Source organism: Sceloporus occidentalis, unplaced genomic scaffold (assembly GCF_023333645.1).
Source record: "Sceloporus occidentalis isolate IW3139 unplaced genomic scaffold, rSceOcc1.0.p SCAF_11, whole genome shotgun sequence".
NCBI lineage: Eukaryota > Metazoa > Chordata > Lepidosauria > Squamata > Phrynosomatidae > Sceloporus > Sceloporus occidentalis.
The window spans coordinates 16225658-16252435 of record NW_028316991.1 but is presented as its reverse complement, the minus strand read 5'-3'; the positions used below and the strand labels follow the sequence as shown (position 1 = coordinate 16252435).

At 37.2% G+C, this 26778-nt stretch overlaps 1 protein-coding gene across 1 annotated transcript in view; it reads left to right on the top strand.

Annotated features, from left to right (window-relative positions):
* The window catches only part of LOC149305636 (CUB and sushi domain-containing protein 3-like), a 403051-nt gene that overhangs the window by 272256 nt on the left and 104017 nt on the right, over positions 1 to 26778 (top strand). The window contains exons 34-36 of the mRNA XM_089477264.1: positions 21134 to 21247; positions 21758 to 21853; positions 25261 to 25464. Of these exons, the coding sequence (XP_089333390.1) occupies positions 21134 to 21247; positions 21758 to 21853; positions 25261 to 25464 (414 nt within the window). The remainder of the gene's footprint in view (positions 1 to 21133; positions 21248 to 21757; positions 21854 to 25260; positions 25465 to 26778) is intronic.

Below are 26778 nucleotides of genomic sequence, written 5' to 3'. Positions count from 1 at the left end.
AGATCCTCTGATATGGATGGAGTAAAAAATCCTCCATAATCTGGGCTAGATTAACAATGGAACACATTCAGCAATTATTCCAGGGCCCTGCGTTCTTAAGGGGCCTTGCAGCAATTACTTCAGGGCCCCGGCCTTCTGACGGGTCCATACCTCTCGCTTGTCCCACAAAGCGGCGATCCATTCGAGTCCTGCAACATGCGGCAGAAAACAATAAACACCTGATCGTGACCTGATCGTATCACGGCTCAGTGAGGGATCTGCAGGCCACCAGGAACATACAGGAGGGACGTAGAGGATGTGGTAAGTATATATGATATATAATGAGCAATTGCAATCATATTGCTTGAGGAAGTTAAAGTAAACTGCCCTCATTAACAGTCAAATGTCTAGGCTCTAAGTTATTTAAAATTCAGTTGAATGTATCCAAATAGTGATTCCTTGCATCAAATATATTTATGTGGAGTTTTTCATCTCCTCCTTATTATATTTGCTATTTGTATGGGTAGAATGTACCCCTAGGTAAAGGTGTCTTGGCACCTGGAAACCTCTAAACACCCTACAACAAACTCTGTTTCACCCAAAACTCAACTAACCATGCTTGTAGCTGACTGTCACACACTGGGTAAGCAGGTTAGCGAGGGGCCTCGGTGCAGGGATAGCGTTGTCTGTTTGTACACTGCGATTCATGGTGCAAGGTAGACAGGCACACGGCAGACAGAAGTGCGGGACTGAAACTGGTAAGGCTGATGCTGAAATAGAAGCCCACCGGCAGGGCACACGACTGGAAGCTCACTGGCAGAGCACAGGACTGGACATGCTGCTGGAAGCCCTCAGGCTGGGCACACGACAGGAAGCCCACTCGCATGGCTGAAGGCAGGAGCAATACAGGATCAGGTACAAAAGGAAACCAGGAACAATTCAGGAAAAGGACCAAGGCAAAACGGTCCTATTACTACAATGCCAAGGCCCAGTTTGCAGGAAGCTACAGCCCTTTATACTGCAGGGCAGCAGATAACGAGGCCAGGTGACAACAAAAGGAGGAGGGCAGAAACATAGGAAGAGCGGCAAACAGAGGCTGAACTAGGAACAGTCCAAAAACCTAAATTCACAATACAGGAGCCAGGAAACCAGGGCAGAATGTCACAGTACCCCCTCTTTAAGGAGCGAACTCAGGACGCGACAAAACTTGAAACGAAGAGGGACCACACTAAAAGGAGCTGCTGAAAACAGCACACTCCAGTCCCTAATGCAGAAAACCAGACAGACAGGGCATGAACAGTTAACTAGTCAGAATTAGTACACAACATATTTTCATAAATCTGTAGGTCTTTAAGTTTCACTACAGTCCCATCAGAGGCATAGGTACAATCTGGTGGCAAAACGTAGCGCGACTCCTCTGTATGGGCTGTCATAATCTTCTCTTGGCGAGCACCGGGTTTCTTTTTCTTCTTTACCTCAGCTTTATCAGAGACCAGAACTGTGCCAAGGACAAGGGGTTTAGAAAAGGAGCTAGAGGTTCTTTCAGAATCATTTTGGCTTATCAAAGAAACATGTTTAGACTCATTAGGTAGCCGTTTACATTGGAGTGACTTGTGTTCACTTAAATGTTTTTCATACTGAGCAAGATTTTCTCTACCTAAGATTGTCCCGTCAGAAGCCAAGACAAGACCTGGGGCCCCTAAAGGATGTCGTGCAGTCTGCAATTTTCCAGAGTTATTTTTTCATTTGCTTTGAGTGATAGGAGTAGTATTCCTGACAGAACCAATCGCCATAGGAGTCCTTGCAGCAACAGTTTTCCTTTTATAAGTTTTGCGTCTGCGGGGAGTAGAAGAAACAGCCTCTTTAACAGTGCAAATAGGACTACAAAAATTATTCTCAGTTATGTCCTCCTCACTGAGATCTGGAGCCTCGAAAGACAATTTCCTCCCCTGTAAGTTCAGAAACACTAGGCATTTCAAGATCATTAGGCCCAACGACAGGATTGAAAGGGTTAATGGGAGCACTGGGTTCACCCTCCTCCGATTCACCTCTAGTTTCCCCATGACTTTCATGTTCTGAGGCTTGTATATTTTGTTCATCAGCAACAGAGGACTTAGCTGGTTTAGGTGGCCTGAACCGGCAGATAGAAATCCTGTGATCTATCCCCCCACAATAAAAGCATGAATTGCCCTCCTGTCACTTTTGTTTTTCGGCTTTAGTGAGGGGTTTATAACTTTTATAAAGTTATATCTCGTTTATAACTTTTGTTTTGGACCTTTTTAGGTTCAGACACAGCCCTGGACTTACTGGTACTAGCACACCTAGTGTTGCACTCAACCATGCACTTAACTGACTTGCACAACACCAGCATACCCTCTGCCAGCATCAATAACACCGATGGTATCCCTGCGGACTCCTCAGTATGGCCTTGACATTCTGTCACACACTGGGTAAGCAAGTTAGCGAGGGGCCTCGGTGCAGGGATAGCGTTGTCTGTTTGTACACTGCGATTCATGGTGCAAGGTAGACAGGCACACGGCAGACAGAAGTGAGGGACTGAAACTGGCAAGGCTGATGCTGAAATAGAAGCCCACCGGCAGGGCACACGACTGGAAGCTCACTGGCAGAGCACAGGACTGGACATGCTGCTGGAAGCCCTCAGGCTGGGCACACGACAGGAAGCCCACACGCAGGGCTGAAGGCAGGAGCAATACAGGATCAGGTACAAAAGGAAACCAGGAACAATTCAGGAAAAGGACCAAGGCAAAACGGTCCTATTACTACAATGCCAAGGCCCAGTTTGCAGGAAGCTACAGCCCTTTATACTGCAGGGCAGCAGATAACGAGGCCAGGTGACAACAAAAGGAGGCGGGCAGAAACATAGGAAGAGCGGCCACTAGAGGAACAGTCCAAAAACCTAAATTCACAATACAGGAGCCAGGAAACCAGGGCAGAATGCCACACTGACTCTCTAAAAGTTTATAATGATGACACTAATGTGTCAGCAGAGAATAACACGACTGGCTTTTAATAAGGAAAACATTCTACCCAAAATACTACTTTATTTTGTTTCCTATGGTTTTTTAAAAAAAAATGATCCCCAAGTCACACAGAAAATAAGTGTAAGGAGCTTTTACATTGGGACTTAAAATGTTTTTACCAGATTTTGAACTTCTTAACAATGTTACAACGATATCCTCTGTGGAGACGTGACAACTGGCAGCTTCTAAGGCATCAGAGATAGAGAGAGCTACACAGGTAAAAAACACATTTTGGATATAATTGAATTTTCACTCTGCCCTACTCTTGTGTATTTAAACTCTTAAACGGCTTGTATAGATGTCACAACAAGCAAAGGTCAGACAGTGGGTGGTAGGCACTAGGTCTCCTAAGCCATTTCTTTCATTGATGCCAATATATAAAAAAAATCTTGATATACTTTAAGTATATCAATAGACATTAGACGTGTGCATTTTTATTGGTATAGATTTAAATTTGTGCCCCAGTAAAATTTGTTCCCCGTATCAAAAATGCTCCTGAATTTTTGGCCGAACCGAAGGGACAGGGAACGAAATCCGTTACCTGAAAACAAATGGGACAAAAATGAACCGAAAAATTACTGTACCTACTTCTGCCTTTACCACTTACATATATTCATACAGAGTACGTGAGTTATATTTCAAAGCTGTTGGAGTTCCCTTATACTTCTTAACAGTAACAAATAATCTATTTCAAAAAATATATGGCTAATAACATGTTTTTGTCTGTTCATATTTATTTTTGTAGGGACGTGAATGATAGTAATCATCACATAATACATGCATATTTGATAACAAGTCACTTAGCCACTCACCTTGAAAAAAGTAGTTTTATAAGGTAGTTGTTGCAGCGAATATGGTCTGTGACAGTACATATGATTCCTCTCAGTTCATGACCTTAATAAATCTGCGAAGCAGCTGTAGTGTGGTATTTAGAACTTTACCTATTCCCGTGGAATGGTAGACCGCAGAGTGGTTTTGATGAAGTGTCACTCTGGAGAGCAATATGATTCAGCATCAAACTGGCAAAGGCTTCATGAGCACTGTACCATTTCTATGACCTTGTCTCGCAAGTATTCTTTCACCATAACTAATGTCACAAAGAAACTAGACTTAAAGGTCATTGCGGTTGAAAACCATCGCAGTCAAATCATGTTTCTGAGACAAGTATGATGAGGAAAGCACAAGTCTGGGACACCTGCTGCTAGAATTCTGACATCTACCATTAGTGGTGACGTGGTGAAAACAGAATAGCATACAGTAGCATATGTTGCAAGTTTGGCAGTTAACACATAACACTTCTGATTAATTCCAAACATAATCTAATAAGAAGCAAAAAATGTGTTGTTTTATTTTAAATTGTAATTTAGCATTTGATTTAAAATAAACTCAATTTGTATTTTTTTTAAATTGAAAATGAGAAGTTGGGAATTTCGCATTTTAGTGAAACTTCCAAAAAAGTCATTCGGATTACAAAATCTGTTTGGATAACGTATGTGGTCATAATTATTCAGGAGATGCACTCTATGGCAAGTCAGCTGTGTTTTCAATATCAAGTCTTGCGCTTGAAGATGAATAACTCACGACTTACTCTCCCAGAAGGCTTAGCCGTTTCCTTTGCTTGACATTTTAAGAAGTCCCATCTGCTTGCAAGATCTAATATTGTATGTCTCCATCTGAAAGAAGTCTTGACCTGCGCGATGCGAAGGAGTGAGAATTTACAGATTATTTGTTATGTCAAAACATATTAGTATACTTTATAAAAGATGAATACTCGGCTTGTATTAAAGTATTATTCACAAGGGCTACTGTTATATCAATGCGCTTGATTGAATTCAAAGATTGGCTCAATATGAAAAAAACTGTACCAAGTATTTTCATTTACAGACTTGATGGACATCTTAGTCAGTTACATTGATCTGTGGGCTATTTACAATACTGTTAAGAGTCAAGTATGTCCAAATACCGGCAAGGATGGCCCTGGGGGCCTGGGGGTAATTGACCCAGAGGGCCAGTACACAATTCTTCAACAGTGTGTTGTAGACAGCTAAAAAGGAGGCTCCAGGCAAGATAAAGTGGTAAAGAAGTTGGTGAGGGTATAGGAGAATGGGAGGAAAGGAAAAAGTATGTATGTGTGTATGTATGTTAGTACATATGTGTAAGTGTGTGTGTGTTAGCATGACTGTGTCTACGTAGGTGTTAGTTAGCATGAGTATGTGTACATTAGCATTAATATCATTTAGATTACCTGACATTTGCGACAATACACGGGATGTTCCTACAACCAAATGTTTTTCAGCCTAAAGGGCTTTAATATTATTTGCAAAACTGATAATCAGGAGGATAGGTAAAATGTATTTAATATGAATGTTTACATTATCATTAATCCAATATTAAAAATGCCATTATTACCTTTTTTTATTGAATTTGCTTTGTTACATGCCATAGAGAATTAAGGTAAAATGAGACATTGTGAATTATGGATGATTTATTTCTAGACAGATATAGCTGAATCATTTTGCCAAACCCAGTAAAGAGAATCAAATAGCTTTGGGCGGCATCATATTGCATTAACAGAGAGAGGTGTAAATTGGTTTCAGTCGAACAATCCAAAGAATAATTTGATGTAAAGAACAACAAAAAAGTATTCCAACAGGATGATAACATGTAACGTTTTTACATATAAAGCAGAATCAATTTAATTTGAGGTTTGAAATTATGAAGTGAAAACGATGTAAGCTGCTTAAAAACTATTCTGTTTCTGAACCTACCTGTCTGCATTTATTTGAACGCTTGCTTGATTTTAAAATCTTAATGGAAATATAAAAACTAGCATAGGTAGATATATAGATAGATATATAAACGATATAAAAACAAGGAAACCAGGAATGGTGCAGTATTATCACAAGCATGGACCAAAAAGTCTGGATACACTTACAGTAGGAAGTGGCACAACTATAAGAAAAATAGTGTGAAAAAGCGCAATGTAAACAAAACTGTCCCGAATCAGCTGGTTTAGCAGTCTGCAGTACTCTCAACGCGTTTCGCCAATTGCTCGTTGGCTTCTTCAGGAGAAAAATCAAGTCAAATGCTGTGTGTGTTCATCGAAAATAATCAGTCAATAATCAGACTGATTATTTTCGATGAACACACAGACTTTTTGGTCCATGCTTGTGATAATACTGCACCATTCCTGGTTTCCTTGTTTTAATAGATTTTAGAAGCCATTAAATTCTACTGAATCCTTGACGAGCCTATTTTATCCAGCCTGTTTGTGAGTGGATCTGATACCCTATTAATTTTTTTCTTTTGGTGCTTACATATTGCACTATTATTGTTGTTTATTTTTTTCCCCATATATATGCGCTCCATGGTTTATCGTTTGTGTTGGTTAAGACTTTGAGGAAGAGTGTTATTGGAAGCTGCTTGTAATTGGGCAGTATAAAAACTTTTTATTTCATTTTATTTTTATTATATTGCATCTACACGTGGAATTTAGGTTGTTTTGCCTTCACATAGATAGATATATATAAATATATATATATTCTGGCATTACATTTTTGTTAATGATTATAATATACTACTAGGAAAAAGATAGAAAGATAGAAACATAGCCACCAAGTGAGGTTTACCAATAACAAAGGTGATGGTTGGGTAAAGCAGATGGAAAACCCTTCCATTTTTCGGGAGGCGACCTGGAGAAGTGGGGTCTCGGCTAAAACCCAGAGAGTTCCCCGGTGTGCCCGTCTCTTAACACAGAGACTGCTGGTTTAATAAGTAGAATTGGTGGAGCAACATACCTTCAACATGTGAGGTATCCAAATAGGAACACCTGTTTTGGAGTGGTAAGACAAGTGGCGGTAAGGGGTACGCCGGTACTCAAGCCTCTGATTATGGCAAAAAGTCAGCTGGCCCATGGTTCCCATTTACTGCAAAATTGTGACAGTGGGGCAACTACTAGGCACAGCAGAACAGTGGGACTTTCCTCTGAAAAACAGGACTAGCCAGAAGCGTGAAAACAGATAATTAAAACCGCATTAATTGATGCCAAAAGCTACTTTCTTAATCCTGCAGGTGAGCAGCACTGATGTGGTGCAAATTAAAAATACAGTTTGAATTTCAAGCTATGCGTATCATAATGTTGTCTCTATTTGGAATAATTCTGTTTTAATCTTACTATTATGATTGTTTAACAGCAATAATCACAATTTCTTTTGCTATGATGTTTTATAAGTAATATTGATGCTAATAGCTATTAATGAAACTAAAATGCTTGCTCAAAACAAGGGAGAATGAGATAATATTATGGTTAATGTAGCGAGGGCCAAATTCCCATCTGCTGTCCTTATAATTTTGTTGTTGTCATTTTCTTTTTTTGAAAAACAAAATACTGTCTGCGCTTCTCACCCTAATAAAGTTGGCAACAAATATATAAACATAATATAAATGAGAGGTTTTGGTTATATGAATTGGCCAAAGCATAATTAAGCTCACCCGCCACGTCAAGGCACACTCTCAATAGGGTGAGATCCTACTCTCACCTCCTACATAGTGGGCTCACAAAGCAGTTTATACTGCTACCAAAACCTTATTAATGAGTTGGGGGAGGTGCAATTAAACCTCCTCCCATTTAACCCCTGGACAGCAAGCTGCAACCAGACTGATGAGGAGCCAACAACCTCAATTATGTGCAAACAGGGAAAAGAAAAAATGTCGGTGCGCTAAGCTAGTCTCAGGCTCAAATAATACAAATGTATAATATAAGGCCTACCAAACAGTGTGAGCATGCTGCAAATACAGTGTGTTGGCTGTACAATGTATACAAAAAACAAAATACTGTCTGCGCTTCTCACCCTAATAAAGTTGGCAACAAATATATAAACATAATATAAATGAGAGGTTTTGGTTATATGAATTGGCCAAAGCATAATTAAGCTCACCCGCCACGTCAAGGCACACTCTCAATAGGGTGAGATCCTACTCTCACCTCCTACATAGTGGGCACACAAAGCAGTTTATACTGCTACCAAAACCAGATTAATGTGTTGGGGGAGGTGCAATTAAACCTCCTCCCATTTAACCCCTGGACAGCAAGCTGCAACCAGACTGATGAGGAGCCAACAACCTCAATTATGTGCAAACAGGGATTTTGGCTGACAACCAAATGGATTTTGATATTGATTTTAGAAGACATCAGGAAATTAGAAATATGAACACAATGATAACCATAATCACGATTATTAAAATACATGCTGGCTGAAATGTGTTTAGTTTCTAAAAGAAAAAGAAATAGTACAAGAAAATGTGTACTGTGTGTGTATACAGTATATATATATATATATATATATATATATATATATATATATATATATATATATATATATATACAGTACTATGCAAAAGTTTTAGCCTGCTGTGAACAATGCTGTAAAGTAAAAATCCTTTTAAACATGGTCATGTTAACCGTTTATTTTGTATCATTTAACAAAATACAAAATAAGTGCAAAAAATCTAGAAAAATAATGTTAATCAAATAAATATTTGGTGTGACCACCCTTTGTCTTCAAAACATCACTTTGAAAAGAAGACTTTGCACAAAATAATTATGAACTGAAACAAAAAACAGGCGTGTAAGAGGAATAAAACTGGATGAGGAACAGCCAAACTCACTAACATGCTTAATATCAAAAGCCACACAGCTTTGAAAGAGTAAGTACAGCAACAAGACATGAGGTAGTTACACTGCATAAGCAATGTCTCAGATATACACCCATCTACTGTCCGGAGAGCAGTGGCGTCGCCAGAGGGGGCCATGACCCCCCTACATTATGCTGTGCCCCCCAGTGTGCCCCCCCAATTTAAACGCTATACCATTGATCCGGCCCACCGCCGGAAAACCGGGACATTTCCCGGTGTGCCGGCACACTAAGCTCCAATTGCAGCCGATGCGGCTGACAGTTTCAAAGCGGCTGTAAAACCGCCTCCGCTGGCCGCTTAATGGCTTGCCGGCATGCCGATCACTGACTGAGGCTCTTCGTCCCGCCCCTTTGAAGGGGGCGGGCTCTTACGGAACAGTTGCTTGTCACTGCAGCACGAGGGAGAAGAGCAGTCTGCGGTGTTACAGTGGAAGAACGAATGCCAGCAAAAAAAGTATTTTATTTTAAATAAATAGTGGAGGTGACAGAAGGAGGGACATTAACAAGGGGGGGGCTGCCGTGGCAAAATTAAATAATACACAAATATGGTGGCTGGGGACATAATTACACATCAGGATGGTTAGAAGGATGTCACATATATCAATACACAAATGGGGGGGTTAATACAAGGGGTTGGTGCATCAATACACAAGGGAGGGGGGCTGGCTGGAGGCATCAAATAAATCAATACACAAGGGAGGGGGGCTGGCTGGGGGCATCAAATAAATCAATACACAAGGGTGTATTGCAAAAATGCACAAAGGGGGGTGGCTGGGGGGGCACAAATACACAAGGGTCAATACACACAAACAACAAAGCAATGTGGAAGGCATTTTTTATACTATTAGTAGGTTATCCCATCCTATTCCCCTTTGGTTTCACAGTCCTTCCCTGTTAAGGGAGAACAAGTGGTATTCAGCTTAGTTGTATGCAGCTGTATGCATTTTGTTATCTGTGATGAGGTGTTCATTTGGTGACACAGTGCTAAGATGGTTGTGTTGCATTAATGGCTAAAAGTTTTGTTTCAGATTTCGTTTTCAAGAATATTGTTAAGAATAATGCTATCACTGTTTTGTTGCGCTGAATAAAACTGGACTTTTTCATCTAAACATTTTTGCAGTAGCAAATGTTTGATTCCATTATGTCTAATCTTAATTTATTTGGGCCTTTTAACTTTTTTGATTTCTGGGATTTTAATAATGTGATAAAAAAGAATGATTTATAGTTGTTTGGATGTCAAATAGTGTGTAAAATTCTGTTGATTCTGTATTGGCTAAGTTTCCATACATTATTTATGTATACCTGCAAATAGTTTAGTTTTTTTTGTCTAATTCAGTTGCATGTGCTGTTTCCATGTGTTGTTTATTTGATCTATACCTGAACTACAGGGTGTAAGTAAAAGAGTGGTATGGTTTAGTGAATGAGGGGACAAAGAGACTCTGGGGATCAGGGCCGGACTGGGACTGAAAAGCAGCCCTGGAAACATTTGGAGAGCAGCCCCATATAGTTTATCTCGCGATTGAGCTCTTATACCTACACGCACCCCTTATACATACCCGAGTCTCACTTTTTGCCGTACAAATAACTATAAAACATTCTTTTTATCATATTATTTGTATTAAAATACCAGAAAGCAAAACTGTTAAAAGGCCCTAATAAATGAAATATATTACAAATAATGGAATCAAAACATTTACTTCTGCAAACATTTTTAGATTGAGACATTTTTTGTTTTTGTTTTTATTTCCTTTTATTTGCCAACCTGCCAACAGCCCCTTCTACCCCCTTTTTATTTTCTTTTGCACAGAGCCCCATGTCAAGGAGCTTTCAATTACTTAAGTTAATAGAACCTGATTAAGTTAGTAGAATCTGATGTCTTTTCGTATTGCAGGGTACATCCAGAAAACAAACGCAGATCAATTCTGGAGTGCCAGACATCTGCCCCAGGCTTGCCACTCTGCCCCCTTTTAACTCCCTATATGCCCCTCTGCCTCCAGAAATGCCTTATACCCCCTATATGCCACTCTGCCATATAGGGGGTTAAAAGGCATTTATAGAGGCAGAGTGGCATATAGTGGGTTAAAAAGCATTTATAGAGGGAGAGTGGCATATAGGGGGTTAAAAGGCATACCATGGGGCCCTCCAGAAAAGCCTTATACCCTCCTATATGCCACTCTGCCCCATGATATGCATTTTAACCTCCAAATGCCACTTTGCCTCCAGAAATGCCTTGTAGCCCCTATATGCCACTCTGACTCCAGAAATGCCTTATACCCCTATATGCCACTCTGGCATTTAGGGGGTTAAAAGGCATATCATGGAACAGAGTGGCATATAGGGGAATAAGGCATTTCTGGAAGGAGAGTGGCATATAAGGGGCATAAGGCATATCAGGGAGGCAGAGTGGCATATGGGGGGGCATAAGGCTTTTATATAAAAAATATTATACAGTTTGTTAAAAAAAAAAAAATTGTTTATTTACCTTCTACTTCTTCCACTTTGGGGCTTTTTCATCCTGGCCTCCATCCTCTGGTAGCTGCAGGCCGCCATTTTCTATGTTGACAGGACAGTGACAGGACATCCGGTGCTCCAGCAGTCTGAGTGCGAGGGGGCGGAGCTTTCACCCCTCACGCTCCTCCCATCACTATGCGGCCATCAGATTAATGGAAATTTAATCGAAACGGCCGATGCGTGCTGACACCGCCGGCCGGAGCTACTTTAATTCTTTTTTTTTTTAAATTGAATATGCTGGATCGGCTTGCCATATAAAGTAAAATAAAAAAAGTATTAAAGTAGCTCCGGCCGGCGGTGTCAGCACGCATCGGCCGTTTCGATTAAATTTCCATTAATCTGATGGCTGCATAGTGATGGGAGCAACATGAGGGGTGAAAGGTCCGTGCGAGGGGGCGGGGCTTTCACCCCTCACGCTGCTCCCATCAGTAGGCGGCCATCGCACACGGCCGCTGAGTGCTAATGCACCCGGGCCGGCGCTGCTTTAATACTTTAATAAAAAAATAATTGAAGTAGCGCCGGCCGTTTAGATTAGATTTCGGGCAGCCACCCGGCCTACAAATCTGCCGGCCCACCGGGAAATTTCCCGGTATCCCGGTGGGCCAGTCCGGCCCTGCTGGGGATGATTGCAGGGGAGAGGACTTCTCAATGTCACGGTGCAGTCAGAAGGAAGGAAGACTGTACTGACTCTCACCGTCTTCCCCTGATCTGCAGTCAGTGTGGCAAATATATATTTTTTTGGTGTGGTAGCGGAGGGAGTGATTGCATGCAAGGGAGCATTGAGCAGGGCCAAAGGAAATGCTTGGGTAGGGTCCAATTTTTTCACTATAAAATATATTGGCAACAGGGTCTAATATTTATATATATATATATATATTGGCAGCAGGGGCAAATATCTATATATGTTTTGACAGCAGGGGCTAATATTTATTTATATATTGGCAGCAGGGTCTAATATTTATATATTGACAGCAGGGTTTAATATTTATATATATTTGCAGCAGGGTCTAATATTAATATATATTGGCTGCAGGGGCTAATATTACTATATATCGGAAGCCAGGACTAATAATATATACCGGCAGCAGGGTCTAATATTAATATATATCAGCAGCAGGAGCTAATATTAATATATATCGGAAGCAGGGGCTAATATTTATATATATATATATATATATATATATATATATATTGGCAGCAGGAGCTAATATTAACATATATTGGCAGCAGGAGCTAATATTAATATTTATTGGCAGCAGGGTATAGTATTTATATTCATATTGGCAGCAGGGTCTAATATTTATATATATTGGCTGCAGGGCCTATTATCAATAAATATTGGCTGCAGGGACTAATAACATATATCGGCCGTAGGGGCTAATATTAATATATGTTTGCAGCAAGGTATCATTTTTATGTATATCGGCAGCAGGGTATAATATAAGTATGTATCCGCAGCAGGGGCTAATATTAATATATATCCACAGCAGGGGTTAATATTAATATATATCGGAAGCAGGGTGTAATATTTATATATATTGTCAGCAGGGGCTAATATTAAAGAATGAAAAATAACTGTCACTTTAGCTGTTATTTTGAAATCATATTTCAATCACGGTCTTTACTTCAAAGTGATAAGTGCATATTATGTAGTTAAAAATGCACATCTAACGTGTGTGTGTGTGTATATATATATATATATATATATATATATATAGTGTATATGTACCGTTTTATAATTGGCCCCCCTACTTTGGTCCCTGGCCCCCCTAAATATGAAAGCTGGAGACGCCACTGCCGGAGAAGTCTGGTCAGAAGTGGTCTTCATGGAATACTTGTGGCCAAAAAGTCATACTTTCTACGTGGTAACAAGGCCAAATAATGTAACTTTTCACAACAACACAGGAACTGGGGTGAGGAAAAATGACAGCAGGTGCAGTGGACTGATGAGTCAAAATGCAAAATATTTGGCTGTCACTGAAGGGCTACAAAGCAGTATAAAAATTAGTGTTTGCAGGCAACAATGGAGTTGAGCATTTGGTCAGAATTAATGGTCTCCGCAATGCTTAGTCGTATAGGCAGATACTTACCCATCATGCAGTAGCATCAGTGAGGCATCTGATTAGCACTAATTTGTTCTGTAGCATGACAAAGACCCAGCCACAATAATTAAGATCTATTTTCAGCGTAAGTCCTGGAAGTGATGGTTTGGCCCCCCGCAGAGCCCTGATTTCAGCATTATAGAGCCAGTCTTGGATTACATGAAGCGATAGAAGCAACTCAGGCTGCCTAAATCCACAGAACTGTGGTCAGTTCTTCAAGATGATCGGAACAACTGACCTGTCGATTTCCCTAAAAACCTGTGTGCAAGTGTACCTACAAGAATTGATGCTGTTTTGAAAGCAAAGGGTGATCACACCAAATATTGATATGATTTAGATTTTTCTTCTGTTCACTCACTTTGCATTTTGTTAAATGATAAAATTAAACACATTCTTTTCTTTCTTGTCAAGTAAAATACTGGTAAGTTACCATTTTGACCAAAGTTTTAAAGGTAAATCATGTTGACAAAAAGTATTTTTGTTATTAGAAAGAGTGGTTGTCACAGAAGTCTCTGTGCCCTGGGCTGCTGGAGGGTCCTGGGGGCCAACCTCCTCCTTACAGACTATGGGCCGTGGCCTTGTTAGGGGTTCTGTTTTTTTGGGGTGGTGGGTACAAGGAGTCTGTTGTTGCTATTTCCCCCCCCGGTAAAGACTGCATTTTCGGAGGGGGTTTATGTGTGGTGTTTTAATCTCCATCGGGTCAGGACTTGCAGGACAGAAACATCTATGGCCAGTATTTACACCTTGAACTGATATCCCACCAGTATTTTTTTTGTGGGCTGAGTGCAAATACTGAGCTGTGTGCAAAGGAGGGCCTGATGGAGAACTATGTGTGTTTTGTTGTGACTGTTGTATGTATAAATTATCCTCTTGTATTGTTTAAATACCTCAACGTTGGTGCTGTCTTATGTTTGGAGCTTATGGTCAATGCTTCTCACTAAAAATAATATTCATACAAATTATTTTCTTTTTAAGTGTTGATAAATTAAATAATAAAAGTAATGATAATATCCATTATATAATCTCATTGTTCTTTTTTAAAAGAATAAATATTTGTACTTTGGAGAGTCAAAGTTATAGAGAGAACTGGCATAAATATTTAAAAAGGATACCTATATTTTTGTCTCTGCATGAAAATGATGCCTTCATACTGGTATGGCAATTAAATTGTTCTAATGACATTAAATGGTTAATATAACACTGAGTGTTACATAATAGAAATTCAGTCTATTTAATTCTATAAAAGTAGCAATATGTAAATTGAGAGAGAAAAATAATTTAATTAGTGATGGCATTATGGATCCAGTGCTTAATAGCGTACAAAGTGACATGCAAACCCTCTAATTATTAAATGTGTTGATAATCTGCAGAAGTTAATGACTGCTTCATTTACACATTTCCAATGTCCGATGCATGTAGCAGTTCCAGTTTTTCAAAAGTTGTTTTGTTTTGCATAGCTAAAACATTCAAGTACTACCTTTCAGTTACAAGCAACCAATAATTAAAACTCAACAGCATAAGTAATATATTTGAATGCATACAGAGATAATTTAAAGTTAGCAGAAGCTCCATATAGCTTTATGTGTTTCTGCTTCAGTTAACTTGTGATAAATCTAGGTTTTTATATCTCCCATTGTTTCAAGTAGTCAAAGAGGACATTTTTGTTATAAGTGGTGGGGTAAGAACAATGTTTGAATGGACCCTGTCAGTAAAAGGTATAGATGAGGTGTCTGATAGCAAGAGTGAGGCTAGAAAAGATGAGGCAGCCAAAGCAAATTCCAAAGCAAATGGCAGCCGTCGAGAAGTCTTGTATTTGAGCATGAGAGGTAGCGATAAGAGTGGAGGCCAGATGAAGATCATTGGATGATGTTAGAGCTGTTAGAACAATAGGTAAGATTGGAAGGAGACCAGCTGAGACTTTAGTAGTCAAGAAGAGGGATATTGAATGCATGAACAAGAGCTTTTCTTGTGTTAGAAAGGGGTTATGAGTAACTATGAAGGGCAAATGAGAAGAGCATGTGTAACGGGGTGATGATTACACCATTGACAGTGAGGGAGACTGTCAAAAGAATGTTAGCATTGAGAGAAAGCAGATAAGACGTTTGAAAGTGGAAAGGGTATGTAAATGGAAATGTGTGATCAAACAGCTAAAATGAGAAATAAAAAAAAAACAAAAAAAAATAATTCCAAGATCCTGAGTAGTTTGAAGAATAGAAAGGTGATCTGTACTCTGCAGTGTCAGAAAGGTCCAAACGTATTAGTAAAGGGTAGTGACCCTCGAAATTAGCAATAAGTAAATTGGTCAAGTAAAAGTGGTCTAATAAGAGTGTTGAGAGTGGATTTCAGATTCAAGAGAGATAGACGAGAGTATAGTTCCAGAAAGTTAGCCAGCTAAGTAGAGCAGGCAGAGGAAGAATATAAATAATCTACAATATATGTGCTGAATTGAAATATGTAGAGCACAATATATAAATATAGAAAACAGATTAAATCCACAATGAATAAACGTGTATAGAAAGAGGGAGAGACACACAGAATAGTAAATGCACATATAGATCCAATAAACTATGTACCTATATCTAGAAAACCCCAACTATATGAAGCTACTGCTATCCAAAATGTAAATATAGTATTTCTCCAGAGCTTAAATTTTCTTAGTGGATTTAGTACAATGTAACGTATTAAACTGCGTTTCCCAGTAAGGCTTTGTAACATGCAGCTTGAAACACTTATTTGTGATTCCCAGATCTAAGGACAAGGGCAAAAGGAGAATGCTTAGGTTTATTCACTTCTCTGAAAACTATATAAGCATTTGTTATATTAGTGAGAGACTTTAAAAGCTAGAAGGCATTGCAGGAAAGTCTCAAGAGTCTGTATTCTGAATTATAGATGCCTTGGGGGAAAGAACAAGCACAGTAACATTTCTAAGAAAGTAGATCAATATTTACCTACAGCACTGATAGTTCTAAGAGCTGCTTGATGCATTCATGGGTTGAACCATCTGTATATTCGTACTATTCAGCACTTCAGGGGTGTCTGAATAGATCAACCTACAAGTGACAAGACAGTACGAGTGGTGTGTATGAATATTGGTCATGGTTTTTCAAAATTCCAAAGTTTAACATTCATGTTCAATTCATGCAAACAGCCAAGAAGCACAAAATAAACAAAACATTGGGGTTTATGTGCAAAGAAACAAGAGCATAGGATCCATTGGAATATTTGGTGATCATAGCATGCAACCTACCACTGTGTGTGGTGGGGTTGATTTGAGGAGCATGACTAGTCATGATGGAATCTGCTGCCGCTATATAAATAAATGTAATGTCATTTAATGTAGTCATATGGGGCAGAGCTACCTCAAAGTAAGGAGTGGGAGGTGGGCAGAACTTTGGATCCTTCCTACCCTATGGTCTTATATCCCTGTCTCAGCTACTGTGGTGATTTTCATATATTAACCCAAATGATGCATACATTAATGAGCATCACACATGATTAAATCAAGCCAAATACTGGGCAATGAAGATATACATTAGTACATATTAACAATACAGCTTCTACTAGCATACAATAACTTCTAAATATCTAAAAATCTGGAGCTATTTAAGAGAGTCAGTGTTATAATAAACTGATTGTAGTTGATATCAAACAGTGAACCTCCTGCATATGTTAGCCCAGAAGTTCTCCTCCTTGTTGATATGTAAGGTTGGTGCTGGGCTAAGGAGGCAGGTACGTGACAGGACCTAGTCGGTACTGGAAGTGGAAAGGAGAAGGGTGGGTGGATTGAAACCTAATTGCAACCCAAAAGGCAGGAGCTCAATAATTTGCTGTCATACCTAGAGCATCTGGGATAGATTTGCAGAGCTCCATTGTTATGCACATTACACAATATATCAAGTGAAATTGAAATGATGTTGTAGTTGACATTGTCTGTGAACCTTTTAGAAAGTTATCAGTCTGATACTGTAGCATAACTCCATAAAAAAATAATTTTAACATTCCACTACATAAAAAAAACAACAACTTAATGCAATATACATTTTGGGATCTGTCCACTCTGCAAATTCTAAATGTGACTTAGGGCCTTTAAATAACTAAGTGCTAACCTATACTTGTCGTCGAATGCATTCTAATAAATTATACATGGAACCAAGTGTTAGGTACCTTTTTAGAAAGTCTTTATTTAGCATTTTTTTTTTAAGTGGGCTTTTGAAATCCTCTTAAAGGATCATGTATGGTTGTAAATAAAACATTTTCCTGTATTATGTCCAATTCTGTTACGGTTATTCTTCATAGATACTAATTTTATTCATCTTAATCACGTAAAACATTTTCTTGATGGTTTGGTTCAATTTAAAACATATGCTCTTTAAGGTATTTATGGGGCTGAAAAACTAAGACAATTGAATTTGTTGTATGAAAGTTGTATAGAATCAGATTTAAGTAGTCTAATTAATCAGCTGTATCTCCAGTAAAGGTCCACCATGCCTCACCTTTCCCAGTAAAGAAAGACAACCCATCAATTTAAGCATAGGCATGTTAACACACCATCAAAATGTTACAAAACACAGTTTTTTACCCCTCCCCCATGCATTGCCATATGACATGTTTACAACACCTTAAATAAAGAAAAAAGGCAGCCTGCTTCAACCAATTTTGTATTCTTCTAATATTATATATTATGGCCTTACTAATAATCCAGAGCTGCTCATAGTTTATATAAATCTATCAGAAATTGCATCATGGATGGCTTCCCGTTACCTAAAGCTCAACATCTCTAAAACCGAACTCATGGTAATCCTGCCATCTGCTCTGTCCACTTTTCCTGACATCTCTATTACTGTTGACAACTCCACTATCCAACCAACAGACCAGGTTCGCTGCCTTGGTGTCACCCTTGACTCTGCTCTCTCTTTCATCCCTCACATCCAGTCCCTCACCAAATCCTGCCCCCTCCACCTGAGAAACATCTCCCAAATCCACCCTTTCCTCACGCAAGACACCACCAAGTTACTAATCCACTCCGTTGTGATATCCCGCCTGGATTATTGCAACTCCTTACTAACCAGTCTCCCCCTCTCCCGCCTTTCACAGCTTCAATCCATCATCAACAAGTGATGCTATAAGTAAGTATCTATGATATTTATGGAACATCTGGCCCTGCTTCTTACAATCACTTGATAGGCGAAGAAACATCAAATGTCCCTCCATCCGCCTCCATCTTTCCCACAGAGCGTCTGCATCTGTGTTGGGCTCTTTTACTTGTACTGGAGGCTACTCCACTTAAGTTTAACATATTCAGAACTTATATTACCTTGTTAAAGCCCTTTTTTAGTATTTCTACTTGCATGCATTTGCATCAAGTCGACAAAATCGAACATCAGTGAATATCCAAGCTTTTTTTTTGGCATGCCGGTTGTCTCAAGTTATGTACAGTAAGGCGGGTTAAATCTAGCAACTGACAATTTAAACTTTAAAAGGTAGTCCACAGGGATAATAGATCAAGGAAAGTGTATTTTATTACCTGTCATAGCACATGTTGTTCTGATGTAAAAATGAGAATGTGCTAAAAACCTGGGCCACTGTGAAGTTTACTTTGATTAATTAAAAAATTATTGATTTTTCCCCATAAACAGCATATAGTATTTCATATTATAGCTTAAACAAATACATAAAATGAGTCTATATTTGAATGTAACCCTATGTAGAATACCCCAAATAAACTAATACATCTTAGAAAAGAAAAATATTTATTAATATATCCATTCACAAATGCATAAATGCATGTTATTTTTATAATAGCCTGATATTGTTTATCGTAAAAAGGTTAGCAAACCAGCCACTCTCTCTCCAATTCCTAAACGGCTTCAAAAAGCAATTTCAGATAGCATACATTGATCAGATTATGAATATTGTATGCCCTTCTCCCTATATATAAATATATATATATGAACAGAATGTATATTTTAGCTGGAAACGAAGAGCGACAGGCATACTCTTAAAAGGCTTGCAGGGGAAGTGGGTAGGAATAAAATACTGTGAAGCGACACTAATAATTAATGACGACGCATTGAGGTAGTAGAAAAGATGATGAAGGGCAAATTCAATATCATAGGTAGGGAGTCCTGGCTCATTCAGCTAATCTGACACTTCACGTCACATCATCAGGAATCTATTGCTGACTTATGGGTTATTTCCCCAAAACTATTTCATTTTAATAATTTAAGTAAAGAACATCTTGCGACGTTAGCCTGAACATTTTCTATAAATCCACCCACATCCCTGGAAAGCTCAGTTTAAACAGTAAGATACTACGAAGTATAAATCACAAATAGGAAAAAGTACTGGCTTAATTGTTTACCCGCCCATGGGTGTATAATATATTAATTATATGTATGACAACAAAATAATGTAATGTATATAATAATATAATATAACCAGTGACACAGTCCAGCCTAGGCCTACCAGTTCTAGACCTGGGACGTCAGGTCGAGGCAACCTGTCCCCCAGTGTGCCATTGTTCAGTGGGCCTGTTATAAGGGAGATCTCTGATCTTCCTAAACCAGCCAATTTACACCATGGAAGAGCTTGCCGAGCCGGCAGATCCTCTAAAGGATGCTTTAAAACGTGCTGCCCGCCTTTGAGCACCATGGGGTGCCGCAGTGAGCATAATCTAGTTGGGCCTAGGGCAGCACCTGAGGAAAATACGTCACTGGATACAACGTATATCAAAATGTAGTGTATAATATCACTAGGAATGATCTATAAGGGCGACAATGTTTACATTCCCAGACATGAAAAAAGCCATGTATCTTATATACTGGGTGCACTGTATAAATTATATAAAATTCAAATGCCCCAGTGGACTAACCACATCTTTCTTTAAAGAGATAGGAAGTACCATGGCCAGTAGAATGCTTATATATTGTTTAAAAATGTTGTTTTTTAAGATTTATAGAAGATTCCTATTCGAAGCAGTAAAATTATTTGTATAAGAATAATTTCCATACGTTTTTTTGGTACAAGTTTTAAGTAAATTAACCCCATGTGAGAATAGAACAATATCATCTCAGTTTTCAGTGGGACTTTACCTTTATTTTCATATGATTAATAATCATTTTAGAGGAGAGAAATAAGGGTTGTATATGCATCAAGCTCATGAAACATCCATTTACATGTATTGGGGGGACAAAAATTGTATCTGGGTTCATATGACTAAAGAATTGCTTGCTCATGAATGCAGTTCACAAGATATTTAATAAAGACTCTCATTTTATTAAATGAAAATTAAAAGTAGGAGATAATGTGGCAAAGGAGCAAAGTAGTTTCTAACCTAATTTGAAAGTCCTTTAAACTGGCCTTTAAATTGTGCACCTTACTTGAACTGCAAGTAATACCAATGAATAATTGATTTAATTATAATTTACTAATGTAACCCATATCCCTTTTAAAATGTATTATTTTTGCTATTTAATTTTTATATTGCTCCTAAAATAGTTTGGCAAACATGCTTATTCTAATTTCATTGGAGATAATGTTTGCTCTGATTTCCAAGTTTACTTATAAGATACTTAACTTTTCTGTAATATTAATATTACTATTAGTAGTTTTTACTATGTCTGTATAATTATCATTTATTGTAGTTTAAAAGAGTGATAGGTAGCATCTTATATAGAATTATATGAGACTAGAAGCAATTTTAAAAAAATATAAATTTTTTAAACTATTAAATGATCATGAACTTGAAGCATGATTATTATTTCTTCTCTTTTCTCTCTCCCTTTTTTTTTTTGTTGCTACTGGTTAGTGGTTTTTGGCCAGTTTGTGTTTTTCCAGACATCTCTTCATGATGTAGTTGAGGTATATGATGGAGCCACTCATCAGTCGTCTCTCTTGTCATCTCTCTCAGGATCTCATTCAGGTACATTTTTAACAGAGATGCCAAATACCCATTGGGCAATTTAACTATTATTTTATTAGGATGTTTAGTAAATATTAGAAACATAGAAGGTATAAAGTGGAAATCTGAGTTGCTTCTCCAAGAATTATGCTGATCTTATTATGGCTTTGGGCTTGAAGATATTAACATGATCACTGCCCTGATATAAAGTAAGTTAAATATTTGATTATTTACAACTCATTTAAATTGAATTAAATATCTTTACTAGCCGCAGAAATTGTAGTGTCCTAATTCTACAGATAGATCAATGGCATTATGTATAGAAATCAAACAAATATACCACCATTTATAATCTATAAAAAATGATGAGTAATATAAATTTATTTTCTCACAATTATTGATATTACTCCAACTGATGTACTTTTTAGCCCAACACACAAATGTTTTACCTAGCAAACATATAAGTACATTTGAAATTATCAGATTTGTTGACATGTTAATAAATATTGTTTTATTTATTTTGTTGAGTAGGGGAAACGCTTCCACTAAGTTCTGGTAACCAGATAATAATTAAATTTACTTCTATTGGACCTATGACATCGAAAGGATTTCACTTTGCCTATCAAGGTAAATACATAAATACATTTATAATAATAATTATAAATACATGTCAATTATTTTCCAAAACTCAATAGACAAATTTTAGCAAATATTTTCTCCAAATAATATTTACAATTTTTCTTAGCTGTTTGTAAACTTTTTTTTGTGATCGTTTCATCCCATCAGTGTGATCATTCACCATTTCAAGTTGTAGATCACTTCTTTTTAATAATAAACATTTTTCAGGAAGTTAGGGCCTTTGTGTTTGTAACAAGTCAAATCAATAAGAAAATGAAACCTGTTTCTTATGATTTGTAGTATTATTATTGTCGGTTATTTTATACTTTTACAACATAAAAACACCATAGTTTTATTTTGTTTTCTCTTAAGAGTAATATTCTCAAATTATACAAAACATATTGTTTAATACTGTTTTCTCTGTAATTGTGCAGTATACATTCAAAAAGTATACTGATCAAGAGAGGGAGGCAAATAGTTATGTTGTAATGTTGTAATAATGTTCACTTGATTCCTGGGACATAAACATTTTATGGTATTGCTTGTTTAATTCTGTGATTTTTAATAGAAACACCTATACAGTATATCAGCTAGACATGTGCAAATGGGACAAAACCTATTCGGACAAATTTTTCGGTTCATTTTTGGCCCATTCATTTTAAGGCATTTAATTTAATTCTCTGCCTATTTGATTTGGCTGAAAAGTCAGGGGCATTTTTAATTTGGGAACTAAATTTCTTGCCTGATGCCCACATTAACTCTCTCACATTCTCGTTCACTCTCTCTCTAAATATCTCCCTGCCTTCTCTGCTGACCACTTCCGCCTCTGACGACCACTTCTTCATCTTCTGTATATTATCTTCTCTTTTATCTTCAATCTGCTTTCTTCAATCTTCTATATTTGTCAGCATCTCTGCGGACATAACCCGGCGAGAGCTTCTGCCAAAATGGTGACGCTTGCAGTGACGTCCTCTCCCTAGTCCTCCAATCGGGGTAGAGGACATTTCTGAAAGCGCCGTCATTTAGCCCTAACTTGAACTTCAAGTTAGGGCAATATGGCAGCACGTCCAGTGAAGATAGTAGATTGATGATAAAAGAGATAAGAAAAGTGAGAAGATGCAACATAGAAGATGAAGAAGATGTGGAAGAGGTCAGCAGAAGCATGAGCGTTCAGCAGAGAAGGTAGGGAATCATTTAGAGAGCATGAGAGAGAGCGTGACAATGAGAGTGTGAGTGAGAATGTAGGTGAATGTGGGCCCACAGATTTCGGATTAAAATTGTGAGCTTTTTGCTTAGTTTTCATGCAATTGAGGTCTGGCCTCATTTTTACCAAAATTTGGTTACTTTGCAATTCGTATGAATTAGAATACACACGTCTAATATCAGCAGTTTTAACTTTTCTATGATCTAGATCAATGGCGTTCCATGAACTGCTTAAGTACATATTGATTTCTGACGCTCTAAAACAAGCATTTCTTGTTCTAGATCACAGGTTCCAAAAGTCATTTAGAATGTAATTTATGAGTAAATTTGACATATCCATTTTGCTCATGAAAAAAAATTGAAGCTGTCAGTAGTACAAGAGAACTGTGTCAAGAGATTATATATAAATATGTGACATTTACTATTGGTAAACATTACTTATATAAAAATAAAAAATAAAAAAATCCATTAATATATAGTTTTATGGAGGACCATTTCTAATGGAGACAAAAGTCCCTTTTATTTTTACATGATAGTATCACAAAAGGTCTGTTGTGTATCTTGGATATGTGGATATTATAGATTGTATCTTTCTGGCTTATTTTAGTCTAAACACATTGAGAGAGACTAAAGTGGGCAAAATTGGTCAATATCAAGGCCAAAATATTGACCGCCATTTTGCAGTTCAGTAAACACTTTACTTTGTCCATAAATCTGCAGTGGGACTGTTCTTTTGTACAAATGCATTTTACAGCATTTGGACATATTTATGGTACGCATTATCTAATGGGGCAACACAGCAATTATATCTAATTGTATAAATTATAACGTATACCTATGGACATTTGGTTTAGTTTTTTTATTTTTTGAGTTGAAAGTGGCTTGATTTTTGAGATCATGTTTATATTATTATTATTATTTATTGTTTATATATCATCATCATATTCGGTAGCGCTGTACAATGGGTAGACAGGACATAATAAGTTGTATATAACATAATAACTTGATTTACAGAAACAGGTGAGTAGGGCCCTACTCAAACAAGCTTACAATCTGAAAAATAAGCCTAGTTTTATACAAAATGAAAATCTTTTCGTCATATAATATAGAATTTAAACATTTTAGACTTGCTAAGATGATAGATTTAGTAGATGTATAACATTCTGTGTATTGTAATCAACAAGCAGGATCGGCCCATGCTTATTAGACCTCAAGTGTTAGGTGCCAGTCTGGTCTTAGCGCCCGAAAAAGACCGGCAAACAGTGACATGGATCCACAAGACATTTTAGTCAACAATTTGTACCTCAGCTGATATTGTACTTTCTTTTCTGGTAAAAAAACAAACTGTGTGTACAGGGTCACATCTGCATACTTCTCGCTTTCATTACTACCTAGCGGTTACAGACCTGAGGCTGTCCAAGATACTACAAAACCCATAGGGATTTTGTTTCATTGACTTATTATTTTTATTTCATCGGTAATAGATTTTCAGGTCAATGCTTTAATGCACAGCAATGTGCACATAGTTCACAACAATAGCTATAGCTACAAGGTGGCACCATTATGTCATTTGTCAACCATAATGTCAGTAGTTCAAAAAAGGCCTAGCTCTGTGTATTCCATTATATACTGTTTTTGTTTCTTATCTGTTGCATTGTGACAAGTTTTGTTGTTTTCTCTCTTGATTATGTGCTTGACAGTGTATTGTATGATAGCCTTTATGCTATCAGCATCTGAGAATGCTCTGAGATTTTCTAAAGGGTTCCATAGTTTATAGTTTGCTCTCCGAAGACAATTGGCCGCATTACTGGGTTTCTTATAGACCCCACACCAATCCGACATAGGGTTTGTGATGCCTGTTAGTTTTAGATGTTGGTAAACTAGTTAGTCAGTATCATCTCACCTTCCATACACTTCCACCTTTCTCAACCAAAAATCCATCATAGCAGCAAAGGAAAGTGTCGCTGCTCAATCAAGATATACAACTGTTGACCTTGATAAGAAGGTCTCCTACTAACTAGAAGAGGATTTCACATCAAATGTATCCAGACTACACTTCTATTATAATTTTTAGCGTTAGTGATCCATTTATTAGCAATATTTTTGGAACTGAGGGCTTACTTTGCTGTTTGTTAGGAAAATGTCTTTAGATTTTGCAACTTTTATCAATATATTTCATTCGATTAAATTGATAATCTTTTTTTTTTTTTTAGCTGTTCCACGAACTAGTTCCACTCAATGTAGTTCAGTTCCAGAACCTCGCTTTGGAAAAAGAATTGGGAATGAGTTTGCTGTTGGGTCTATGATCCTCTTTGAATGTAATCCTGGATATATCCTACAAGGGTCAATAGCCATTAGATGTGAGACTGTACCTAATGCCCTGGCCCAATGGAATGATACTCTCCCAACATGTATTGGTAAGTAATTCAAAATATAAAAAGTACAATTCTGGTAAACTTATTAGTTATATATATTGTTAACTAAAATGTGACCTATCATTAAAACATAGCCCCTAAAGCAGGTGCATTGACCAGCTGCAAATAGCCAGGAATCAAATGTTGGGGAAATTCAATGTCACTTGTTTAGCTTCAAAATGGACATGACTGGCCTTTTCAATATACAGTAATTATGGTAGTTCTATTAATTTGGTATTTACTCATTTTTGGATTAATAGATTAGAGTTGTATAATCAAGCACCTTGCCTCCCGTGGAGACAAAAACAGGATTTTTCTTTGTTTTTTTTTAAAAACATGGGCTGTAGTATTTTACTATGTGATTCCTAATGTGTGAGACAAATCCTTTGAAAGCAGACCAAGTAACAAGCATTGTATTTCCACCAACCCTGCTGAAAGGCAACATGAAGAAAAAGTAGACTAACCGGTCTGTCATTGAACAAGCTTATATTAGTATTATAATGTCTGATACAAGCCCAACTATATATTAAATATAAAACAAAATCTGCAATATTTCCCAAAAAAAGTCAATTTTTTTCCCTGAAAAATAAAATTGTTAAGATCTTCTTGGTTGGAAATACGGTTATCTTGTATCAAGTTATACATAGGAGTTCAATTATCATGTTATGGAAACTAACACAGTAATTAAGAAAATTTATTTTCCATATAACTATTATTTTAATTTTTATCACCAAGTTTTTACTAATCCTATGAGTCCATGTAATAATTACAAAATATAATACATACATCTTGCCATATAAAAGAACAAAATAGGTGTGCAAATTTCAATTTTTGAAACTTTTTTTGGTTTAGAACAAATATACATTTGTAATTTTTTGTATAAGGAACCAGAGATAATTATTTCAGTTTTCCAAATCGAAGTAGGCTTATATGAAAGTCACTTTATTTTCCAAAAATCATTTTATATTCTGGTGTTACGGCTTTCTAAATTACATGTCTCTATTTGCATACAAAGTCTTATTAAAACAATTAATTAAAGTTAATTAAAACACTTAATCCGGTTTTACAATACAGAAGCATTTCAAGTAAGGCTAAAGAATGTGTAATGCAAGAGACATTTTGTTTAATTAATCTTTTTTTTTTTACATTTTCTGTAAATGTTATTATTTTGAACATTTTGATGGTTTAATTGGCTAAAATGATATATTTTGTCTTTACTGTTCATTCAGAATAATTATCAAAAATTAATTCTATACTTTTGTAATATGTTAAAAGGAAAGAACCAGCCTAGATATTAAAAATGTTTTCCCAAGTATT